Source organism: Ruditapes philippinarum, unplaced genomic scaffold (genome assembly GCF_026571515.1).
Source record: "Ruditapes philippinarum isolate M1 unplaced genomic scaffold, ASM2657151v2 ctg6801_1_1_1_1, whole genome shotgun sequence".
NCBI classification, from domain to species: domain Eukaryota; kingdom Metazoa; phylum Mollusca; class Bivalvia; order Venerida; family Veneridae; genus Ruditapes; species Ruditapes philippinarum.
This window is the reverse complement of record NW_026865602.1, coordinates 49962-74891: the sequence shown is the minus strand read 5'-3', so window position 1 is coordinate 74891 and position 24930 is coordinate 49962. Positions and strand designations below refer to the sequence as shown.

Below are 24930 nucleotides of genomic sequence, written 5' to 3'. Positions count from 1 at the left end.
CCCCCGGGCCGGGGCCAATTTTGACCCCAGGGCTTTTATTTGAACAAACTTGGTAAACACTCATTAGAAGATGTTTCATGCCAAATATCTAAGCTCTAGCTCTTACGGTTCTTTAAAAGAAGATATTCAAAGATTTTTCTTTCGGTTGCCATGGCAACCAGAGTTCTGCATGAAATGGAATTCTTTGAACAATCTTGATAGAGCTTCATACAAAGAGTATTCCTGCCAAGTTTCATTAACATTGGCCTTGCGGTATCATAGAAGATGTCCTTAGAATATTTAAAGTGTGGACGGACGACAGACGACGGACGCCATTTGGTTGGCCATCCTAAAAGCTCACCTGCACTTTGTGCAAGGTGAGCTAAAAATGCATGCTAATTCTATGACATTCAAAGCGGGCACAACAAACATATGATAAAATGGTGTGAAACTTACAATATGATTTATAGTAGCTCTAATTACGTTGATTTTGTTTCTTTTCTTTTCTAATGTTTGTAAATATCTTCGGAACATACATGGTATAACTTCTGAGGACCTGAAAATGAGAATAGTTCCAAAATGATATACTATAGGTGTTAAAAAATGTTTTTAACTTTTGTTGGATATAATGCAAATATGAGATATGGGGGATATTTGTTTATGTTGAATATGCACTAACTCTCACTAAGAAATTCATTTTTTTTAGTTACTGAGAATGACTGAAAAATATATAAAGAAAGAGTAATGGCAAAACCAGGTTTTCAAGAATGCAGGGTCCATGTTCTACAACATGAAAATAAATTTTCATGTTTGATCATGCCGGTAAATGACAAAGTTCTCTTACTGTAATTAATTAACATAAAGGTTTGGTGATAAATGTTGTTTTGTCTATGTATGAATTAAATCAAACTGCAAATAAAAGCAAAGTAAAACGGTGTGTGTATTTTAGTTTATTTATACTCGCCACCAGTTGCCCATATTGGCAGGTCGTCCAGAAGAGTATTAGTCATTTTATATTTTGGAGGATAGTGCAAGATACAGAAAGATGCCCCAATTCCAGAAGCTTCTCCTGGTTCCTTAACGTTCCAAGTGTTCAAGCACTCATACACGGGACCTCGATTTAAAGTCTCATCCAAAGACTGATTAGTAATTTTAGTTGGCCAGCCTGGGAATCGAACCCACAATGTTGAGATTACAAGTCTCGCGCTCTAACCAATTGAGCTATGGAAAAGGATATTTATGTTTATCTTAATCAAAAATTGAAACTGATACTAGATGTATAATGTTTATAATTCAACAGAAAAAATATACTTGTTGCAATAATGCATAATGGCAACATAGGATTATGTTTAGCAATGCAAATCTGTTAATCATAAAATACATCACATGTAAACATGTTAGTTAAAAGTCTGAAAAAAATGTTCCTAATGTCATAAACTGCCCAAATGTATATAAACTTTCTGCACATATTTGTCTTGATGTATGTATCTAAAAGCAACAGCTGAAAAATTCCCCCCCAAAAAAACCCATAATTTCTGTAAACAATGGAAGCTAACAACCCTTGTTTTGTGGGAACTGTATATATGAGACAAGAACTGTGAGTCCCATTAAAGATCCTGTAACTAATTTTCCTATGGTTTTATATCATTAATATAATGCTCAAATAAAGATTAATCAATATTGTAAGTTCCAAAAAGCATTATTTGTAAAGATGTTACCAAATTTACATTTCATGTTAACAAAGGGAGGTAATTAGAAATTTATTTTCTATAAAGTCTAAGTCAAATTTTTCAATAAGAAATGAATGCATATATTTTAATGATGACAATGGTGACATATAATGTGGACAAATATTTGCAGTACATATTTTACATATTCTTAAGTGTTTGAAAATCGTTTTAGAATCATAATTATATAAAACTGCACTTAAGTGTGGTAATAAGTTTAATTACAACATACATGATCTTTAAATAATTAAGTAATGACTGTTTGCCTGGGCAGCGTTTTACTAACATTGCGTAAGTTTTTTGAGAGTATTTTCGTAACTTTACCCTTGCGTTTAAACTTATGCAAATCGTAAGTGTGTTTCACAAAACTTATGTAAGTTTTTTTTAAAACTTCAATAAAAATGTTAAGCCACATTAACCTTTTCTTACATAGACTTTACTTTTCTAGAGCCGCTTTCACCATCTTAATATATTACCAATCACATCAGTCTCTAAAATTTTCGCTTTCCTGCTCTGCCATTATTCATAAATGATGTCAGTTTTACTTACATAAGTTTTAAGTCAACAAATTTTAAGCGTAACTTCAAAAACTAAACAATAGCTTTCTTTACTTAACCCTAGCTTCATAAACTTAACTTCTGCAAATCTGACTATAGCATAAGTGCCATAATAATCCACTTCCTCCAACTTTGCTTCTGCCTTTATATAAACTATATACTACTAATATGTTTAGAAAGGACTGTCAAATAACCAACATAAGTGTGTTATGACGACCAGCTATGGATCAGTGACACAGCACTCGCTTCTGCGCTATGTCTGTACAGGATCTCATGCTTTCGCTATCAGTCTTCTCTACGGTAGTAATAGGCGTGCCTTGTATAGCGGAACATGTTCATTGGATCCTGTTGTTCAGTCAAGTACTGGGGCTAACGGTATGCCCTGGCTGGTCTGGATCCATGCTGGTCGCAAACATACTATGATGGTTTTGTCATGGCGTGGCTCATTTAAATTTAAATCCCGTTCATGCTCAAAGGGTTAACTTACTTATTATCTTTGAATGTCAGTATATGTCCAACTCTCAGAAATACTAAAACAAAAAAAAAACATGAATCAAATACACACCACTCTCTGATTGATATTGAAATTAATATATATATATATATATATATTTATAAAATACACATAAAATATATATATTTATAAAATACACAGGCATACCATTATAAAGGTCGAGTTTCGGTCCAAACTCTCAAACCATGATATAAACAGGAATCTGACATATAAGGTTCATCAGTCGAGTGCTTAACACATCAGACTAGCAAGCTAAGTATAGCCGAGTACTCTCAGGACTGCTGGCCTTGTGGGTTCACACCCCAACAAGGGCAAGTTGTTGTTTCGATACATAATTGTAATAATACCAAAGCTTCTGTAAACAAACATTGTGCATTCTGCATAGTATTCACTTTAAGCACAGACAGGATAAACAAGTTGAACCATTATCGATATGTGGCTTAAAGAAAATTAATACTAAGAATAAAGTTTTAGGAGTGCATTTCAGAAATTGTCCAACTGTTTTATGTCAGTAGAATTAACAATTATTTACTGAATAAGTGGATATTTCCGCAAAAAAGTTACCAAATTTAAAATTCAAGACATTTTGTGCAAGGCTATATAAGGAAAATGTGCAAGTATAGAAATTATTGTAAGGTTGGTTAACATTTATACTAGAGAAAATTTTAGTGATTTTCTGATTTTCGCAAAATTACCCAATATTTCTGTGTTGCTAACTTAACAACTTATACAGTAATGGACAAAACTATAATGTTAATACTCTGGAAGAGTAATGCTTACCAACTCCGCACATATACGCGTCAAAACCTGCTTCATGTGGTAACTCATCAGATTCTGAAGAAAAGCATCAAAACAAACTAAACATTAGCTAGAACAGATTGTAACAAATAAACTACAATAAAATAATTTGTCTATTTTACTATTGTCATGATTAAGTTGACTGTATAATAATAACAATACCCAATAGATGTTACCCGGAGCTCATCAAATGTGGATTTTGTCCCATTCTTTGATTACTTATCCAAAGCTCTCTCTTATATAATTAAGCAGAGCAGACAGACCAATTGTTTGTTTAAAAAAAAATATATATTTTATACACTCACTATATCTGTCAAATCCCTCGGCATGGTTAACAACAGGTGAATGTAACACTATCGTTTGTCCTTTCTCGCTATAAATAACACATTAAAATAATATAATTATGACCAAAATCAATACAAAGATAACCCTGAATATAGCATTTTTCATCACTTCAAGATAAATAATAAGATGGGCTTAAGTAATCAATTGTAAAGAAATTGTATAAATTTTGTACCTTAACATAAATTTTTCAACTTTTATTTGTTTGTTTAATTGGTACCATTAACTCTGTAATAATTTCATAATGAGGTTTTAGTCACAAAGATACTGCTAAGGTTATACAGTCGACTCCACTTATAACGAACTCGCTTATAACAAATTATCGTTAATAGAAAACTAAATATGACATCCCCGGCCAATTCCTTCTTCATTTTGTATTAAATCACATCGCTTAATACATACTCGCTCATAACGAATTTTCGGCTATAACGAACCATTTTTTCAAGCCCCAAATGACGGAAAACATTTATATTTCCTCGGTTATAACAAACTGTTATAATTAAAATATCCGGATGCGCTCAATAAGGATCAGTACATGAATAACGCTATCCGATAATTAAACAATCAAATGATTGTACAGGTTAGTTATGGCTTCAGAGAATAAAGATTTTGATAAACAGTTCTCACAACATAATTTCCTACTTGTTACGGAAAATTTGTATTTCACACCCTCAGCTGATTGCTGTAAATACCCGATAATTTCCAAATCATCGATTTTTTGTGTTTGCAATATTAACCAAACGATAATAAACAAATAGCAAAAGAAAACAAATGGTAAGAACTTTATAGACAATTAATACATGAATAAATATATGCACCATGTACATAATATATTGCTCAATAAAATGCCCGCATTAAATAACTGCTGCAGTAAAATACCAGTTACACCGGTAACCAGTGAAGAGTATGGCTTTTTCAAGGCAAATTTCCCCATCCAAACAAGTCAGAAAGTTGTTGCTACTTCGCTTTTAGCGAACTTCGGATATAACAAACGATATTTTGATGTCCCATTGAGTTCGTTATAACCGGAGTCGACTGTAATTTTATATGGTCAATTTCCACCTCAACTAGTGACGCAAGCTTTCAAATGCACCTCCATGCTTAATTAAAAACACAACCAGGCATCCGGTAGGACCACCAGCCTTCCATTACCTAGCACGATAGATTCCTCACATGAAAACAAGAATTGTTTACTAAAAATAAAACCTATAAAGAAATCAAAGATGATCAACTGATTTACCTTTCTAAATCTGTATAAAGTTCACCTAAGCTTGTTTGTTGCAGCATCCCAGTCTGTGCCATATCCTGTACAATATATTATTCCACACCTTATAAATTATAACCAATGAACATTCAGGGTTTGCAACACATGTTGTTTCAATAGAAATCATTATTGGATGCAATCTTATCAATTTGACATATTTTCATTTTCAAGTCCATATCAAATGCATATCGTACCCTACTTTGCATCATTTTTATTTGCTAAGTCCAAAAAGTCTATTTTAAATGAACATGATACTCGATCCAATTTCCTTTTCATTTTTGAGAGTCCAAAAATCCATATCAAATCCTTATTGTAGTAGTCTTTCAGTAACAAGTTCTGTAAAAATGTCAAATGTGGTGTGAAATAAGGAAGTTATAATACATTGATAAGAACAATGCAGATTCTATTGGACTCATACACAATTGCAAAACATGTGTCATACTTGGCTAGCACCTTATCAAGTTTTGTTTTGACATCTTGATACAAAAATTTTCCACCAATGATGGCTACAATTTTATCTTATTCTGTATTGTTTGAGTTTTGCTTTTAGTGTTTTGGTCACAGGCGATATATATTTCCCAGTATAGCATAGAATTATGCAGAATGGATTGACTATATCATAAGATCTTGAAAATCTTTAATCTCTTGTGCCCTTTATTTTGCAGTTTCTTTCAATATACAGGGCAGTAACAAAACTATAACACATGAATTTTACTGGTCCAGTGCGATATGAATTATATTTCACTAATAAAAGTTTTGATAACATTCAGAACACATACACAAATTTACCACCAAAAAAGTATTCTACATGTTAAAATGAAAGGTATCTTGAAAACAAAGAACATTACTTACCCGTCTCATACTTAAAACTATATGCTTAGTGTCAAACACAGTTGGGAAAAGTGAATGAAGATTTGTCTTAAATTCTGTATATGACTGAGGTAGAGGGTTGTAAAATTTATCATAAATCAGCATCAAGTCCATCAAACAGTTATGTCCTAGCAGTGGCTGGAAATATAAAACATACAGAAACACCAGTTATAGCTGAAACTAACAAAAAGATTGATGAAACTAACGAAAAGATTGATGAAACTAACGAAAAGATTGATGAAACTAACAAAAAGATTGATGAAATGAAACTAACAAAAAGATTGATGAAATTAACAAAAAGATTGATGAAACTAACAAAAAGATTGATTAAACTAACAAAAAGATAAATGAAACTATCAAAGATTGATTAAAACAGAAAAAAAGAGACAAATATTTTTCGAGAATATTATTACATATATGTAACTTGTGAGTGCAATGTAGATCAAACACTCACTTCATTTTTTCAACAATAATTATTTCAATGCTTTTTATTCCAATCGGGCTAAGAATATCATAAATATGTTATTTTCAATATTTTTCTGAGCATTGTTCTGTACTTTCTTCTGCACATCTTTCTGCTTTAAGTGCCCCAGCTGATAAATGCATTCAGACTTTTGGACCTCTGTGGAGTTCCTTTAAAACTGAAGATCAAGTCTAAATTCTTACCTTTTTTAACTGTGTCATAAGTTTGAATATACGTGTAAAGCCTAGCATATTTTCTAGAAGTGTGTCCTCATGTTGTCTCAGATCATTTTTCTGTAATTCCTCTAACTCCTGTCTCTTCTCTAAACTTATTCTCTCTATCTCTATCTGAAATATTATTTAATAATCATATCATATTTGTAGTTTTCTCACATGATTTCAGGTTAATTTAAAGGCCTATTAAGACCCTGGTTTTCTCATATGATTTCAGGTTAATTGACAGGCCCATTCTAAGACCCTGGTTTTATCATAATATTATGATTTCAGGTTAATTTAAAGGCTCATTAAGACCCTGGTTTTCTCATATAATTTCAGGTTAATTTAAAGGCTCATTCTAAGACCCTGGTTTTATCATATGATTTCAGGTTAATGTAAAGACCCATTAAAACCCTGGTTTTCTCATATAATTTCAGGTTAATTAAAAGGTTCATTAAGATCCTGGTTTTCTCATATGATTTCAGGCTTATTTAAAGGCTCATTAAGATCCTGGTTTTCTCATATAATTTCAGGTTAATTTAAAGGCTCATTGAGACCCTGGTTTTCTCATGATTTCAGGTTAATTTAAAGGCCCATTAAGAGGATTGTTTTCTTATACAATTTTAGGTTAATTTAAAGGCTCATTAAGACCGTTGATTTCTTATATGATTTCAGGTTAATTTAAAGGCTCATTAAGATCCTGGTTTTCTCATATAATTTCAGGTTAATTTAAAGGCTCATTAAGATCCTGGTTTTCTCATATAATTTCAGGTTAATTTAAAGGCTCATTGAGACCCTGGTTTTCTCATATAATTTCAGGTTAATTTAAAGGCTCATTAAGATCCTGGTTTTCTCATATGATTTCAGGCTAATTTAAAGGCCCATTTTAGTAAGCTGCCCAAAGATACTATTTCTTTAATTTCCCAAAAGCTTTTTAATATTAAGTGTACTGTATTAGTTTCCAAAAAGCTTCTCATTGGAAATATATTGGTGCAAGTTAAAAATATCAGAAAACCTGAAAACCCTAAATCTAGTATTATTTTAATTGGTTTTATATAGAAAAAGTAAGCTTTTTAGAGAGAAAAAAAACTGGTACACAAGTTAATATCTCTGGATCATGCTTCGCTTTTTTACTGCTTGCCATTAATTATCTTTTAGTGATGAAGTATTGTGTGCAGAAGTCTAAATATCACTTACTTTACACTTTTCTACCTGTACTTTTATGATAAATCATTTCAATATCAGAACTACTTTTGTATACAACTGGCAATTGCTGACACATGGGTGAGTAAAATAGCTCACCCAAATCTTCAAATTGTCAAACTAAAAAGCTTAATAAAAAAATCATTTAGGTAAGTAAACACAGGGAAGAAACACATACACATTTTTGCTCTGTATTTAAAGTAGTCCAGATTGCTGGGAATCTTCCTTTTAGTTCTGTACTTAAAATATACATAGGTATTCTCTTCATCTCTGAAAATAAAGAAAGAAAAAAAACAAGTGACAAGGTATTATCATAAAACCTGGTTTTCTAAGAATACCTTTAAAATGAAATATTGTTGATAAATGAAGTATGCTTGGGAAGAATTCATTAGAAAGATTATTCAACTGTCCATGTACCTTGTTTTTCTAAAATCATCACTTTGATATCTTCTTCATCAACAAACCATTTCGCAACTTTTGAACATATCTGTTCTATATTCTTCTCATCTAAATTTCTGCAAATAATAATTCAATAAAATTCAATGCTCCATATTTCAGTGCCGTTATATTTTTCTGATTCTCCAAGAAAATTAATTGGTTTCAAAAACCCTTTATTCCAATACCTGCCATATTTCTTATTGTTCATCAACTTCCTCCAATTGATTATCAGTAAATTGTGTACATGTAAGTTTCAGAAATTAAATGCTCGATGATATGATTGACAAATTTCGAAAAATCGCACAGAAAGTCGCTACAGAAACACCATTTAGAGTGACATATGCTTCAAGTGGGGATATAATAGGATCACTGTGAACAGAGCGTGGCTAAAAACAAGGAGTTATTAAGACAGTCTCACTTGTACTTAAAATGCATCCATTATTTAAAATAAAATTGAAGGCTACAGCAATGCAAATAATCAAGGTTGGACAATATGTCTTTGAATCAGAACTTGAGATATAAAGATCCTTCCAACAGAAGAAAATATGTATCAACTTTTTTCCTATGTTCATCTTATCAAACTTAAGAAAACAAGTATTAAATTTTAAACTTACCTTTCTAACCCAGCAAACATGGCTTTGCTAGCCATATGGTCCCTAATGTCTTCCTCCTGCTTGCCATTCATGTATGAAACTCCCTCATATATAAACTGTGTGAATATAAATAATAAACTATATAAAATAATAATAAAAAGGTGATGACAGGTGAACTTAGGCAGGGCTTATAAGCTACTGAGTAATCTTAACTGACTAATAGCCAGTCAATTGATTACATGGGATTTGAACCCAAAGAAGTAAGGGGCAAGTGATTTGATGGCGGCAACTTTAAATACTTGGCCACAGAGATTTGACAAAAACAAGTAAGTGGGTTTTTTTTGTTTTTTGGTTGGGTTTCACTTCGCACCAACACTGTATAGGTCATATGGCCACTTTCCAGCTTTACTGCTGGAGTCTAAGATCTCAGATGCAAGTCTGTACATTATTTCAGGCACAAACAGGCACCCGAGTAGAACCACCCACATTCCTTAAGCTTGCTGGATAACTTTCTTACATGTAGAAATAATGACGCTTGAGAAGCAAATGGTTAGAAGAAGTCAACAATCTTAACTGCTCATCCACATATGACCCTGTTATGTACATCACAAACAATCATTAATTTATAGACAGCATATTATCATTCTTATCAGTTGACTCTCAATAAGTCAAAATCGCTTTACTCAAAATTCCGCGTAAGTCGAAGTATTTCTAAAGTCCCGTCAAATTTCCTTCTTTATCTTTGTATTTTAATTCCGCTTAGGTCAAATTTTGACTTACCGAGACTCCTGTTTAGTCGAAAAGAAAATTTGGTCCTGTCAATTAAAGTCCAACATATTTTCATCTCAATTAGTCGAATTGTGCAAACAGCCGACTGATCAAAGGTCAGCAACATCAAGGTGAGATGTTGTCTCTTGTAATACACACGTTCCTAAAAATTTTAATTGTCGGTCATCATGTATTATAAACACGTCGTAAAAGTGGCTTTAATCGGTTTCAGGACTTAATTGGTTTTTACAGTTAGATAACAAAATTAAGACTCGTGCCAGTCTGACAGGTGTTAGTAATAAAATAGCCTAGGTATTGATGTGTGTTATCAACGTAAATGACATTTGTATAATTAATGTTCCGTCATATTGCATACATTAATATGTACTTCCGGTTCACGATAGTTGCTACTTTCGTTTTTGTCCGATGATCAATTCACTTCTAATGTAAGATAAATTGTTGTTGAAATAAAAGTGTTATTGTGCTTTTATTGTAATGATATGTCATGAGTGTTTATTATAAACATGTGCTTTACTGATGAATACTGACAAACTTGCATTTATGTCATTGCTACGAATGTTTGTGTTTATGTTTCACTATTTATATACATGTATTAAATTATATATTTTTGTTCATAATTTGTAGTTGAAAGTGGTTTACCGTCATTTCAACGGTTAAATATTGTAGCATTGCCGCTATCAGCAATAATAAACCTACTTCTTTGTACTTTAAATCAGGCACATGTATATACATGTACGAATGTCAATGTAATGGCGACAGATCCACCTTACTCGAATTCCGTTTCTCTCGAAGTAAAATGCCCAGTCCCTTGGATTTCGAGTTACCGAGAGTCAACTTTGTATTTAAACAAAAGTCTTAGAAAGTGGAAACAAAATATCCAAACATATTATTATTTCAGGAACAAACCTTGTTAAAATCAAAATCATAGGAGCACAAAAACTTTAAACTGGAGGCCTGAAAAAAAACAACATTGCAAATATATAGAAATACATATGATTACTTAGATAATAAGTGCTGGTTTTTTGTTAATTTCATTTAGACTTTTGTTTTATGTAAACAAGAGGGCCATGATGGCCCTGAGGTCGCTCACCTGTATATAGGCCCCCACCCCCGGGCCAATTTTTACCCGAGGGCTTTTATTTGTTTATTTGAACAGACTTGGTAGACACCCATAAGAAGATGTTTCATGCTAAAAATTGGCTTTTTTAAAAGAAGATTTTTAAAGTTTTTACTATACACATATAGTTAAAAACAATGTCACCCCTGGGGCAGGGCCAGTTTTGACCCCCGGGCATTTATTTTAACAAACTTTGTAGATATTTACTTAAAGATGTTTCATGCTTAATATCTAAACTCTAGCTATTTGGGTTTTTCCAAAGAGGATTTTTAAGTTTTTGCTATACAGATATAAGGAAAATCAATGACCCCCCCCTGGGCGGGGCCAGTTTTGACCCCAGGGCTTTTATTTGAACATACTTGGTAGACACCCATTAGAACATGTTTCATGCTAAATATCTTAGCTCTAGCTCTTTGAGTTCTTTAAAAGAAGATTTTTTAAGTTTTTACTATATTCATATAGGGAAAATCAATGACCCCCTGGGTCGGGGCCAATTTTGACCCCAGAGCTTTTATTTGAACAAACTTGGTAGACACTCATTAGAAGATGTTTCATGCTAAATATCTTAGCTCTAGCTCTTTGGGTTCTTTAAAAGAAGATTTTTTAAGTTTTTCCTATATGCATATAGGGAAAATCAATGACCCCCGGGGCGGGGCCAATTTAGACCCCAGGGCTTTAATTTGAACAAACTTGGTAGAAACTCACTAGAAGATGTTTCATGCTTAATATCTTAGCTCTAGCTTTTTGGGTTCTTTAAAAGAAGAGTTTTTAAGTTTTTACTATATGCATATAGGGAAAATCTATGACCCCCTGGGGCGGGGTCAATTTTGACCCCAGGGCTTTTATTTGAACAAACTTGGTAGACATTCACTAGAAGATGTTTCATGCCAAATATCTAAGCTCTAGCTCTTATGGTTCTTTAAAAGAAGATTTTTTAAGTTTTTACTATATGCATATAGTGAAAATCAATGACCCCCAGGGCGGGGCCAATTTTGACCCCAGGGCTTTAATTTGAACAAACTTGGTAGACACTCACTAGAAGATGTTTCATGCTTAATATCTTAGCTCTAGCTCTTTGGGTTGTTTAAAAGAAGATTTTTAAGTTTTTACTATATGCATATAGGGAAAATCAATGACCCCCTGGGTCGGGGCCAATTTTGACCCCAGGGCTTTTATTTGAACAAACTTGGTAGACATTCACTAGAAGATGTTTCATGCCAAATATCTAAGCTCTAGCTCTTACGGTTCTTTAAAAGAAGATTTTTTAAGTTTTTACTATATGCATATAGGGAAAATCAATGACCCCGAGGGGCGGGGCCAATTTTGACCCCAAGGCTTTTATTTGAACAAACTTGGTAGACACTCACTAGAAGATGTTTCATGCCAAATATCTAAGCTCTAGCTCTTATGGTTTTTTAAAAGAAGATATTTAAAGTTTTTTCTTTTGGTTGCCATGGCAACCAGAGTTCTGCATGGAATTAAATTCTTTGAACAATTTTTAAAGGTGACCACCAAAGAACATTCCTGTGAAGTTTGGATGAAATTGGCTCAGTGGTTTATGAGGAGATGTCATTTAAAGCAAAAGTTTACGAACGAACGGACGGACGACGGACGGACTACGGACGGACGCTGGACGAAAAGCGATCACAAAAGCTCACCCTGTCACTTTGTGACAGGTGAGCTAAAAATAAGTGGAAGACAACTATAGTGATACTGACAAACAGAATTAAAACCCCTTTCATAACCCCCCTTCAAGAGTAACATAATTTCCCTTCCTAGTTTTGAAAGGGGTATCAAAGGCCACTAAATGAAATTTACAAAAGTGCTATCACAGTCTAAAGCCCCATTGTGAAATTGAAGTTTTTCTTAAAGGCACATTAAGTCTGAGAAATGAGCATTTTATTTTTCTTTCTAATAAGAATAGGCAGATGTGCGTTTTATAATGTTGTAATAAAATATCTTAAACATATAAGATGCTTATCAAAGAAATCATGTTTATTGTTTAGAAAATATCACTGAATGAGAAATAATTTGTAATAAAGGTAGCAAAATGTAAACATATTGGGTTTTTGACTTCAATACAAAATACGAAAATCCCGAAAACTGTACTTTTGCCAGAACACAAATGAAGCAAGATATGACTCAGTTATGTGACCATTGAGTTACTTTAATAAACTGAATAGGCGACAATAATAAAAAACAAGAGGGCCATGATGGCCCTGAGGTCGCTCACCTGTATATAGCCCCCCCCCCCCCGGGCCAATTTTTACCCAAGGGCTTTTATTTGTTTATTTGAACAGACTTGGTAGACACCCATAAGAAGATGTTTCATGCAAAACATCTAAGTTCTAGCTCATTGGGTTTTTTAAAAGAAGATTTTTAAAGTTTTTACTATACACATATAGTTAAAAACAATGACACCCCTGGGGCAGGGCCAGTTTTGACCCCCGGGCATTTATTTTAACAAACTTTGTAGATATTTACTTCAAGATGTTTCATGCTTAATATCTAAACTCTAGCTATTTGGGTTTTTTCAAAGAAGATTTTTAAGTTTTTGCTATACACATATAAAGAAAATCAATGACCCCCCGGGCGGGGCCAGTTTTGACCCCAGGGCTTTTATTTGAACATTCTTGGTAGACACCCATTAGAACATGTTTCATGCTAAATATCTTAGCTCTAGCTCTTTGAGTTCTTTAAAAGAAGATTTTTTTAAGTTTTTACTATATGCATATAGGGAAAATCAATGACCCCCTGGGGCGGGGCCAATTTTGACCCCAGGGCTTTTATTTGACCAAACTTGGTAGACACTCATTAGAAGATGTTTCATGCTAAATATCTTAGCTTTAGCTCTTTGGGTTCTTTAAAAGAAGATTTTTTAAGTTTTTACTATATGCATATAGGGAAAATCTATGACCCCCTGGGGCGGGGTCAATTTTGACCGCAGGGCTTTTATTTGAACATACTTGGTAGACACTCACTAGAAGACATTTCATGCCAAATATCTAAGCTCTAGCTCTTATGGTTTTTTAAAAGAAGATTTTTTAAGTTTTTACTATATGCATATAGGGAAAATCAATGACCCCCCGGGGCGGGCCAATTTTGACCCCAGGGCTTTTATTTGAACAAACTTGGTAGACACTCACTAGAAGATGTTTCATGCTTAATATCTTAGCTCTAGCTCTTTGGGTTCTTTAAAAGAAGATTTTTTAAGTTTTTAAAATATGCATATAGGGAAAATCAATGACCCCCTGGGGGGGCCAATTTTGACCCGAGGGCTTTTATTTGAACAAACTTGGTAAACATTCACTAGAAGATGTTTCATGCCAAATATCTAAGCTCTAGCTTTTATGGTTCTTTAAAAGAAGATTTTTTAAGATTTTACTATATGCATATAGGGAAAATCAATGACCCCCTGGGGCGGGGCCAATTTTGACCCCAGGGCTTTTATTTGAACAAACTTGGTAGACACTCACTAGAAGATGTTTCATGCCAAATATCTAAGCTCTAGCTCTTAGGGTTGTTTAAAAGAAGATATTTAAAGATTTTTCTTTCGGTTGCCATGGCAACCAGAGTTCTGCATGGAATTAAATTCTTTGAACAATTTTTAAAGGTGACCACCAAAGGAACATTCCTGTGAAGTTTGGATGAAATTTGCTCAGTGGTTTATGAGGAGATGTCATTTAAAGCAAAAGTTTACGGACGGACGACGGACGGACGGACGGACATCCGGCCGAAATGGAACAAGGGACCCTTTCTTTTGTTATTTTCTTTTGTTTAATAGAGGGCCAATGGCCCCTTACTCTATTTTTACGGAATGAACTCTATTGTTCTCCTTTGTTCTGTTTACAGTTAGATGGCCCCCTATCCCTATCCGGTAGGGCGGACAGACAACGGACGGCGGACGAAAAGCGATCACAAAAGCTCACCCTGTCACTTTGTGACAGATGAGCTAAAAAATTGAAAAAAAATTATAGCAATTATTAAGGCTTTATTGGCCTTTAAGTCAGCCTCCTTTACCACTCAGCCATGAAGCCCCTACCTTACAGTTTATGATCATACATGCCATAACGTCCCGGACAGTCACCTGATTTCAAGAATGGTCAGTGACGTTCGGGTATAATCACTGATTTTCATCTATTTGGCATGTTTATTATAATTGATTAGATGTTAGACCTGTACATAAAACAACAAGTTAATACCTGACACACAAATCTCTCATCTACAGGTCCGAATGTTGGTGGATACAGGTAAAAATTGTAGGTTTTTGCTTCATACCTGAAAAAAAACAAAAAAAAAATTATTTTTCCAATGTTCTTGCCGGAAATTCGTCACAAACACTGTAATGATGGATTTACTTTGACTTTCTAGCAATGCTGGTTGAGAAAGATCACAAAATGTCCCACTGGGTGTTATTTTAGACACAAAAAGGCATATTGGTAGAACCTCTAATCTTGTTATAGCTGGCCAACAGTTTCTTCACATGGAAAATAAAGTATGAGAGTACCAGGTGTGTTTAGTAAAACACAACTAATATTCCCAATCCGATAGTAACTGATAGTTAACGATCATGTCTCTAAAATACAGAGAGGTAATGGATTATGACGAAGAATAGAAACCCTGTATGCATTATGCAAATTATGTTTTCATAAACCTATAAAATTAATACTGGTTTAACAACAGCCACACTAATTTAAGAAGTTACTAAGCTTTTTTGTTGAAAACACTGTTTCTGTAAGGTAGTGATACAGTAACACTCTAACATTACTATATTACTATACCATCATGTTTGTTTACATACCTGTTTTCATCACTAACTTTGGAAAATATAGATAATCCTGAAAAAAATCATACATGTATTTGATAACAATGGAAGAAAATAAGGCAACAGCAGTAAATATAATTTATGTAAAAAGACCTAATTTAATGTAAAATCAACAAAAATCATTGTTCTATTCATTAAGGCATCAGATGAAATTTCAGACTTTTTTCAATAAAAATGGCAAAACTGGAACCAGTTAAGTAGCAATTGCTATTCACCATACACAGTATGCGAAAACCCAATGAAACAATGAGCAACAATAAGCCATTTATAAAAGAAAAGGTATATGAAATCTTATAAAGCAGTGCATCTCGTGTTCCATGCTAATTTCAAAGACACAGTTCACACAAATCACCTTAACTCTTTCTGTATGCAAAAATAGACACTTCTCCATCAATAAGAGTAGAAATATACAAGTAGGGAAGGGAAGACACTAAATTCAGCAATATTTAAGATGAAAGTCATATGTACATGCAAAAAAATTAAATGGAACATAAAAGATGTAAATTAAATAATTTTTTTATAAACTTAAAAACATACAGGGGGAAAAATAGCCAGAATCATCACTGGTCAAATCTTAAAATATTTACAAAACCAGTTCATGAAAATAATAAAGATACACAATAAAGTAATCCATCATTTGTTACAACTTGTATTCTATACAACTTAAGACTTTGGAATGCAAAAGTCTGGTAAATCATCTGATAACCAGAGGGCAAAATCCACTAAAATTTCTCAGACAGTGAGATCTGCTCTTAGTGCATTAACCTCATTAAGATAGAGCACATATAGTCCAAGAGATGGCGGGGTTTTATTGCAATTTACCGTATCACCAAAAGAAACATTATCATTATAAAGCATATTGTTTGTAGTCTCTAAAAACTCAATTCTTAAGTTACGCAACCCGGGCAAAAGTACAAAAATTCAAGATGGCCGCCAATATGGTCGCCATAAATTACAAAATACCATATAATGTTTGTTTCTTGATTTTTTACATACGGATTTTGTACAAAGTAGTTTCAATTGCACAATATCAGATAAAATATGGCTGATTTATGATTCAATCAAGTAAAAATAACAATTATATGGCAAACATTAAAATTATCACTATCAATTTACCAAAAAAGTTGTAAAAAATAGCATTTTTTGACAATATGATGACTTTCGTTTTTCCGTATTTACACAATATAAACGAAAATGCATTTAAAATGTGTGTACTTTATAAATTTAACATAGATATACAAGTTAAGCATAAAAAAATTATTTTCTGGGCATTTATGCCGTAAGAGTAGATTTTTAAAAGTGGGTGGGGTAATATTACCGAAAAAGAAATTTAAATTACAATGTTCCCATAACTTGCCTTTACTTTATAATTTCTGTTTAATGTATAGGAAATTGTGTTTTAATTGTATGTTCTTTATCATTTGAACATGTTTTGATAAGTTAAGCATAAAAATTCATTACCTGACGCATTTATAACAGAAAAGTACAGCTTCAAAAGTGGGTGGGGTAAAATAACCCCCAATAAAGCGCGTTAAAAATTAATAAGCTCCTAAAACTTGCCCTTATTTTACAATTTAAGTGCAATAATCATATATTAATTGAATTTTGTGGTAAGATATATAAATATGTATTACATTTAAGAAGAAAAGAAACATCATGTCATAGCAACCTTTAAGATTATCACAATTAACCAAAAATTTAATAGGTAAAAAAAACACAGTTTTTGCATTTTGTTGCCTTTTAGTATATCTTCTTGACACAAAGTAGAAGAATTGTGCTACAGTTGTTTTAGTTGATTATAGCTGTAATAGATTGGCATGAAAATCATTACAAGAGAATGTATCACAGAGGGGAAAAAATGGGTCCGACATAACACTTTAAAAATTAAAGAGCTAACAGAACATGCTTTTACTTTTTAATGTTTAATAGTCATGTTTTGCCATTTTCTGACAATTAATATCAATAAATTATGTTAACGATGTTCCTAGCATAGTAATATTTTGGTAAAACACTTATATTGCAGATATTTTTGTGAAATCTACGAAATTCTTACTGAATATTTTTGAATAAAAAAGTTTGGAAAGATGCACTCCCTATTGTTGGTCAAGTTAATATGGTCCTTACTAAAAAGCGCCAGTTATAATGACGTTATGTATTTACACTGTGTTTATCTATAGTGTATGGAGTGAAAACTTATCAAATCTTGTATGTGTGTACTCAAAAAGATGTTTTTTATGGTAAAAAAGAGGCTGTATAGCAAATACAATTATTTTCAAATTCCAGTAGATAAATTCTGTAATCAATTAAGAAAAAAACATCATTTAAATGTTTTATTTATCATAATTAATTCACACAAAAATGTATAAAAACAACATACTAGTATTTTGGTAACTTTTGTTTCATCTTTGTAACATAAAATAGATGTAACTGTGTTTTAATTGAAATTGTCGCGAGGCATGAGTCTCAGAAAAGAAGCACTAAAAAGTGTGTGGGATAAAATTGAACTTAGACCTGAAGACATCACGATGCTTTTACAACATACTCTTATGGACAGAAACAGTTTTTATTACGTTCTTTCTACAAAAAAAATGTAATTTCATTAATTTTGATACATATTTATAACACCTGTAATTGATTATGTTTTCCTTAAAGGCCTATTATGCCTCAGAAAAGCTTCCTTTCTCTAAAGCTTTTTTAATTTTGGTATAGTTTTATGTTATCGGCATATCTTTACTCACTGGCCAATCACTTGAACTATTTTATCTGTTACGTTTTGGCAATACGTATAGTTTTTGTGAATAAGTAGTTTGTATGGAAGGAAGTTAAAGTACTACTTTGCTTACATTTTGCTACATTTACTACAAAGTATTTTAGATTTATTGCTATTTTATTCAGGTAACAAGCATATTACATTCTCTTTAACCGTTATTTAATTTATTTGTTTTTTAGGCATAATGTGCCTTTGATAAAGGTAAGAAATTTTGCATCATAATTAAAATTAAGAAAGAGTGCATTAAATACATCAACATTCTGGAAACAAAGTGATCCCTCGGAAGCATTAATCACAACAAATTAACATAAGAATTGCAGACTCGGTTTGATTGAGTCTGTACATGAGGGATAATGAATAAGTGCAACATCCCTCACGCCCCCCTAGCACCGGCTTGAGCGGTACTCAATTCTCAACACTTTATAGTGTTGGCATCAATGATCCCGAAGGACCAGAAAATATAACAACACTGAAGTGAAGTACGGGGCAACTTTTTACGGCTGCCACACGGCACATAACACCTGCTGTTGTGAAGTACAAAATTCTGGAAACAAAGTGATCCCTTGGAAGCATTAATCACAACAAAATAACATAAGAATTGCAGACTCGGTTTGATTGAGTCTGTACATGAGGGATAATGAATAAGTGCAACATCAAAAGACACACTTATATATTAATCAAGAACATGATGTCTGTGAAATGCATTTTGTGAGAGTGTAGTTGTGAAATATGATATAAACACATCATCATTTTTTAATTTGACAAAGGTAAGAAGAATTGTCATTTATAAAATTAGCAATCATATATGAATAAGTTTAGCAAAAGTTGTGAATGTTACTGCACACAAAACATCCAAATAGTTAAAACATGTTTAAGCTATCAATACTTGTCATAGAAATACATACATCTTGAAATTATGCACTAATACATTCTGTACAAAAGTCGATTTAAAAGCAACAATTTTCACATAAAGCAACCGACCATCATTTAGTTGTAATTTACATTTATAAGTACATAGTCGCTGTTTCCTTCAGATCCACTAGCTATGTTATGTGTTGTCTCACTATTTAGCAGAAATAAGATTTTAAATGTCAGTATTTTGTGAGTGCTTCAAAATCACACTGAGCACTGACGGTGTAGATGGCAAAAATGATGCATCAGCTCCTGACAGTTTGATCAATCTAGGATGTTATATTTTTGATCCTAGAAAATCTTTCAGCACAATAACATTGCTGTGTTGCATAGTTTTAGTTTTTTTCTTTTTGACTTTTTTCCCCGTTGGGTGGTTCTAGTATTCCTTCGTGAATACTGAATATCACCCTTAAGGATGTGTTGCCTGACTTAAGATTTCTCCTTGGTGGCTTTTATCTGATATTAAGACTTCATAACCCTATTTTAAAAAGTTCAATTATCTAGTTCAACATAATTTTCATATTTAGGCTACACGCATTATTTTTTACTTGGGTCCATATACTGTTTTTGATGGAGTGGCGCAATTGTTACATTGAAGATCCCTTGATTACCGTCTTATGAACTTGTCTACGGATGTTTAAAATTTTAAGTTTCACTTTTATAATTTCACTACATTTTTGTTTAAATACTGAATTTTGCTTGGAGGACGTTGTTAGAAGCTTGCATATATCACTGCTGTCCAAAAAATAGGCATAAAAGAAACGAGCGTAAGTGTGCCATATTGTGTATTCTTAAAGCTTTCCGTTTTTCATTCTATTTGCTTGAACGATTTCGAGCATATTTATTCTAAACAATGCTAGTCTGGCATAAGTTACAGGTGTGAATAGGGAAAAAATACAATCCCTAAAGAACTTCCAATAAACAGTAAAATTGAAAATGTTGCAGACTTGGTTTATTGAGCCTGTTCATGGATGGTACTGAATAGTGCAAACTACCGTCCACAACCCCAAGCACCTCCTCAAGGATAATTCAACCTTTAGCATGAAATAGTAAAATTTGAATTTTGAAACATTCGCAGATGTGTTAATACGGAGGTCATCATGGAAAGCTCAAAATGACTTTTTTCAGCCAGTACATTAAAAGTGGCGTATGGTCCCCTAATTATCAGGATGTGTTAATGAGAAAACAATGGGCGAAACATAAATTTGGTGTTCTATAACAAATGTTTTGGTCTTATTTCGGCTTTCGATCCACCTAACCGGATTTCCTTGATAATTAAGTAGCAAATTTCTGAGCAAGTGACCCCTGTTTACCTCACATGATATTTGAATAAGCGATGAGAGATTTATTTTCAAAAAGAAATTTACTTTGTCGGAGGATGAAGCAAGTGACTTCTTCATTTCTTATTGCTCTCTCATTGAGCTAGGCAGGCATACTACAGATGGACATAGCGACTGACTTAATTATATGGCATTTATTAACCTTCTTTTGTTGTTGTTATCATGCCCTAAATCTATCTATGAAAACTATGCTTGCATATTACCTGCATAGCAAGAAACCTAAGCTCTCAGATTATATTGTATACATTTGGAAACATTGTCATAATTATAGTAAAGTTTACATCTTGAGGTCGATTATCCATTTAATAAGCAGCATTTTTACGCATAATATTTCCAAAATCTATCAAAGATTTACAAATTTATGTACAAATTATGACAATTGACAATTATGACCTTAACCTTTGAGCCAGAGACTTGATTATTTACTTTTCGACCTTAAAATGCAACACATCTGTGCAACTCAGAATTGTTGACCAGACAAGAGTATCAACGCATAAAATGAAAAATTAAGAGGTGACTTTGAGCAACACATCTTGTTTTGGCGTGATACACATCAGATCAATGTAAAACAAATTATGCATAATTGTAAAAAAATCATCCATGAATGACAATGTCGTTGGAAAGACAACGCCATCTATTAATCATATTATGAATATGGAAGTACAAGTGTGACTTGATTTTTGAATGTCACACATTAATATAATGTCAAAAAACATTTTTATTAATTTATTTCAAAAATCAATCCAGGAATGACATAATTATTGACTTGACATGACCATCAGTGCACAATTTATGTATGCAAAATATGCAAAGGTATGGACCACACTCAAAGTAAGGAATATGGAAGAAGGGATGGCACTGTACAAATAATAATTCCTCTCAATTTTTTGTAGGAGAGGGGCATAAAATGCTGCTTTTATTTTAAGTATTGAAATTGACTGTTTTCTTTTGTGCAGAAATTGTGTTTTAAATTTAATTGATATGTCCATTAAGGCTTAAATACCTTTTGCTATCCACTATTGCAATTTTCTATGACTGTGATTTTATTCAGTATGATATTTGCACAACATTCATTAATAAATGCTCCTTTTACCAATGACAATAACCATTTCTCTTTTCTTTCATGTTTAAGATAATAAAATAGTCAAAGTTAAAATGATACTGATGACGTGTCAACCAAAACTATTTTACAAATTTTGCTGAAAGAACATTATAAAAAAATCTTTTCAAAAAAGTATTTATCTAGTATACAATATTTTTGTTTTCAAAACATATAAAATGCCATCACATAATTGTTGGACATATATTATAATAGAACAAAAGAAGCAAGTTCATTATATTTAATGGTTGAGGTGTTATTTTTCCCCACCGAGTTTTAAAATTCTAAGATATATGATAAGTTAACTACTTTTAATGACTTGTCAAACTATAAACAACTGATAAAAGACAGACAACTATGACATAATTTCATTCTAATTTTAAATTGCGATGTCATGATGTTTCTTTCTTCTTTAATGTAATACAATTTTTATATTTCTTATCACAAAATTCAATTACATGATAAAAACACTAAAATTGTAAAGTACAGGCAAGTTTTAGAAGCTTAATAATTTTGAACTTTTTTTCTTCATTTTTTTCCCCCTCTTTTTTTCTCGGTTATTTTACCCCACCCACTTTTAAAGCTGTACTCACCTGTGATAAATGATAAGGTAAAGAAGTTTTATGCTAAACTTATCAAGAAATGTTCAAATGACAAATAACATACAATTTAAACACAATATCCTATACATTAAACTGAAATTATAATGTAAATGCATGTTTTGGGAACATTGTAATTTTGAATATTTTTTCGGTAATTTTACCCCACCCACTTTTGAAGCTCTACTCTTACATCATAAATACTCAGATAATGATTTTTTATGCTTAACTTGTCTAGCTATGTTAAATTGATAAAGTACACACAATTTCAATGCAATTCCATTTATATTGTTTTAATACGGAAAAACGAAAGTCATCATATTGTCAAAAAATGCTATTTTTTACCACTTTTTAGGTAAATTGATAGTGATAATTTTAAAGTTTGCCATATAATTGTCATTTTTGCTTGATTGAATCATAAAGTAGGCATATTTTACCTGATATTGTGCAATTAAAACTACATTGTACAAAATCCGTATGTAAAAAATCAAGAAACAAAAATTATGTGGTATTTTGTAATTTTTGGCGGCCATATTGGCGGCCATCTTGAATTTTCATATTTTTGCCCGGGCTGCGTAACTTAAGAAATGGGTTTTTAGAAACTACAAACAATATACTTTATTATGGCAATGTTTCTTTTGGTGATACGGTAAATTGCAATAAAACCCCGCCATCTCTTGGACTAATACAATATACTTTGATAATGGGTTACCAATTTAAAACCTTTCATACCTAACTGACAAATGGTGATTTGTGTTATAGTTTTCCTCAAGTTTTGGTACCTTTCAGCCCCATCATCAAACAATCTAAAATATATAAAAGAACATTATTTATTTCCTTACTAAGTAACCTATTCATGATAGTACTGTTCTACATTCAAATACCTGCTAGAGACTATATTGGGGGGTTGATTGCAAAACTGTTGCATGTCCTTCTTTATTTTATACAAGTTACTACAGTTTTGTGGTCAACCTATGATATCTGAATAAAGACTGCATGTACTACATTTGTATGTACTTTCAAATCAAAAACACATCACACATTACAACATCATTATATTCAATCAATTGCAAAAAACATTCAAAAAAAGGTTATTTTAATTTCTAAATAACTGTAAATAAATAAATTGATATACATGAATACCGTTCTAATTGATGATATTCATTTGTAAACAGCAATGATATATTTTTATTTTATAGATTTATACATTGCTACAGTAGATGAATTCAGTCTAATCTTAACAATGTTAACATTTCAAATAAAAAATTCAAAATATGAAATGACTGACATTAGGGAACAGGTGAATAGATTCAGTTGCCACAAATGAGGTAAAGGTTAGTTATGACCATGCTATTTCAATGCCGCAAACCAGTTAAATTTCACATTTATTTCACTATAAATACTCTGTATTTTGCTTGAAAAATATAAAGTGAAATAAAATAAACACAAACGATTTTCATCAACGTTTTCAAAATTGTTATTCTCAAAATGTTTCTGCAAACAGTAGACTTCACATCAGTTTTATTTTAACCGACTTTGATTTCAGCTGCTCATTAATCTTTCACCCAGTTAATTTAGTGTCAAGTGCTAAAAATACAAACTTAAAATGATCTAAGTTAATTAAGAAAAAAAACTAGTAATTTTTTAATATTTTATTTAATCTGGGGAAGTCCAAGACCAGTCCTTGATGACTTTGACTTACCTGGCTATCAACTAAGCATGTTAAATTATCTTAAAGTAGTTTGACTACACTGTACTATGCAATAAGATCTTGTGCTATATTTTGTATGGGCAATATCTGCCCATTTATGAAGCAAGATTTTATCCAGGAAAACAATATCTAAAAATCTAGCTTTGGCACAAACATATATTTTAGCTTATCTCAAAGATGTATATAAAAGGAATTAGTTCTAAATATAAATGAATACATGTACATAAACCTGTCTTTTCAGTTTCTTTTGCTGCAAAATGAAAATGTCACAACTATAGTCTTGATTGGTTTTCCGTGATTTTTAGATTTTAAACTCTAGCCTAGCCATAACAGATCAGCAAACTTACCAAAGAAATAACAGTTTCTGACATCTTCAACAATTTTTGGGTATTGTTCATTAAATTTGGGACAAAAAATAATCTTTTTTGTACCAGCTATAACTATACTCAATACCAAAAGCAACAGAAGAAACAGAATGATGGTTCAGATACATTGTAATTGGCCAATGAGCAACTTTTGAACAAACTTGGTAGACACCTATTTGGAGATGTTTCATGATAAATATCTAAGTTCTAGCTATAACAAGATTTTTTAAGTTTTTACTATACACATATAGGGAAAAACAATGCCCCCCCCCCCTTTGGGCGGGGCCAATTTTGTCTCCATGGCTTTTATTGAACAAACTTGGTAAACACTCACTAGAAGATAATTCATGCTTAATATCTAAGCTCTAGCTCTTTGGTTTTTTTAACAGAATATTTTTTAAGTTTTTACCATATACATATAAGGAAAATCAATGACCCCT

General features: G+C 32.2%; 1 protein-coding gene across 1 annotated transcript; it reads right to left on the bottom strand.

Moving 5' to 3' along the window:
• Positions 1 to 409: 409 nt before the first annotated feature.
• Positions 410 to 23497, bottom strand: LOC132729703 (poly(A)-specific ribonuclease PNLDC1-like; the record flags this gene model as incomplete). The annotated part of the gene is made up of 14 exons (XM_060715524.1): positions 23147 to 23497; positions 15671 to 15707; positions 15072 to 15147; positions 10659 to 10706; positions 8985 to 9079; positions 8350 to 8447; positions 8111 to 8202; positions 6718 to 6861; positions 6034 to 6189; positions 5158 to 5222; positions 3881 to 3948; positions 3558 to 3611; positions 2751 to 2793; positions 410 to 535 (listed from the first exon to the last, which is right to left on the bottom strand). Coding segments are annotated over exons 5-14 (917 nt in total), but the record flags the coding sequence as incomplete, so codon positions are not given.
• Between the last annotated feature and the right edge of the window lie 1433 nt (positions 23498 to 24930).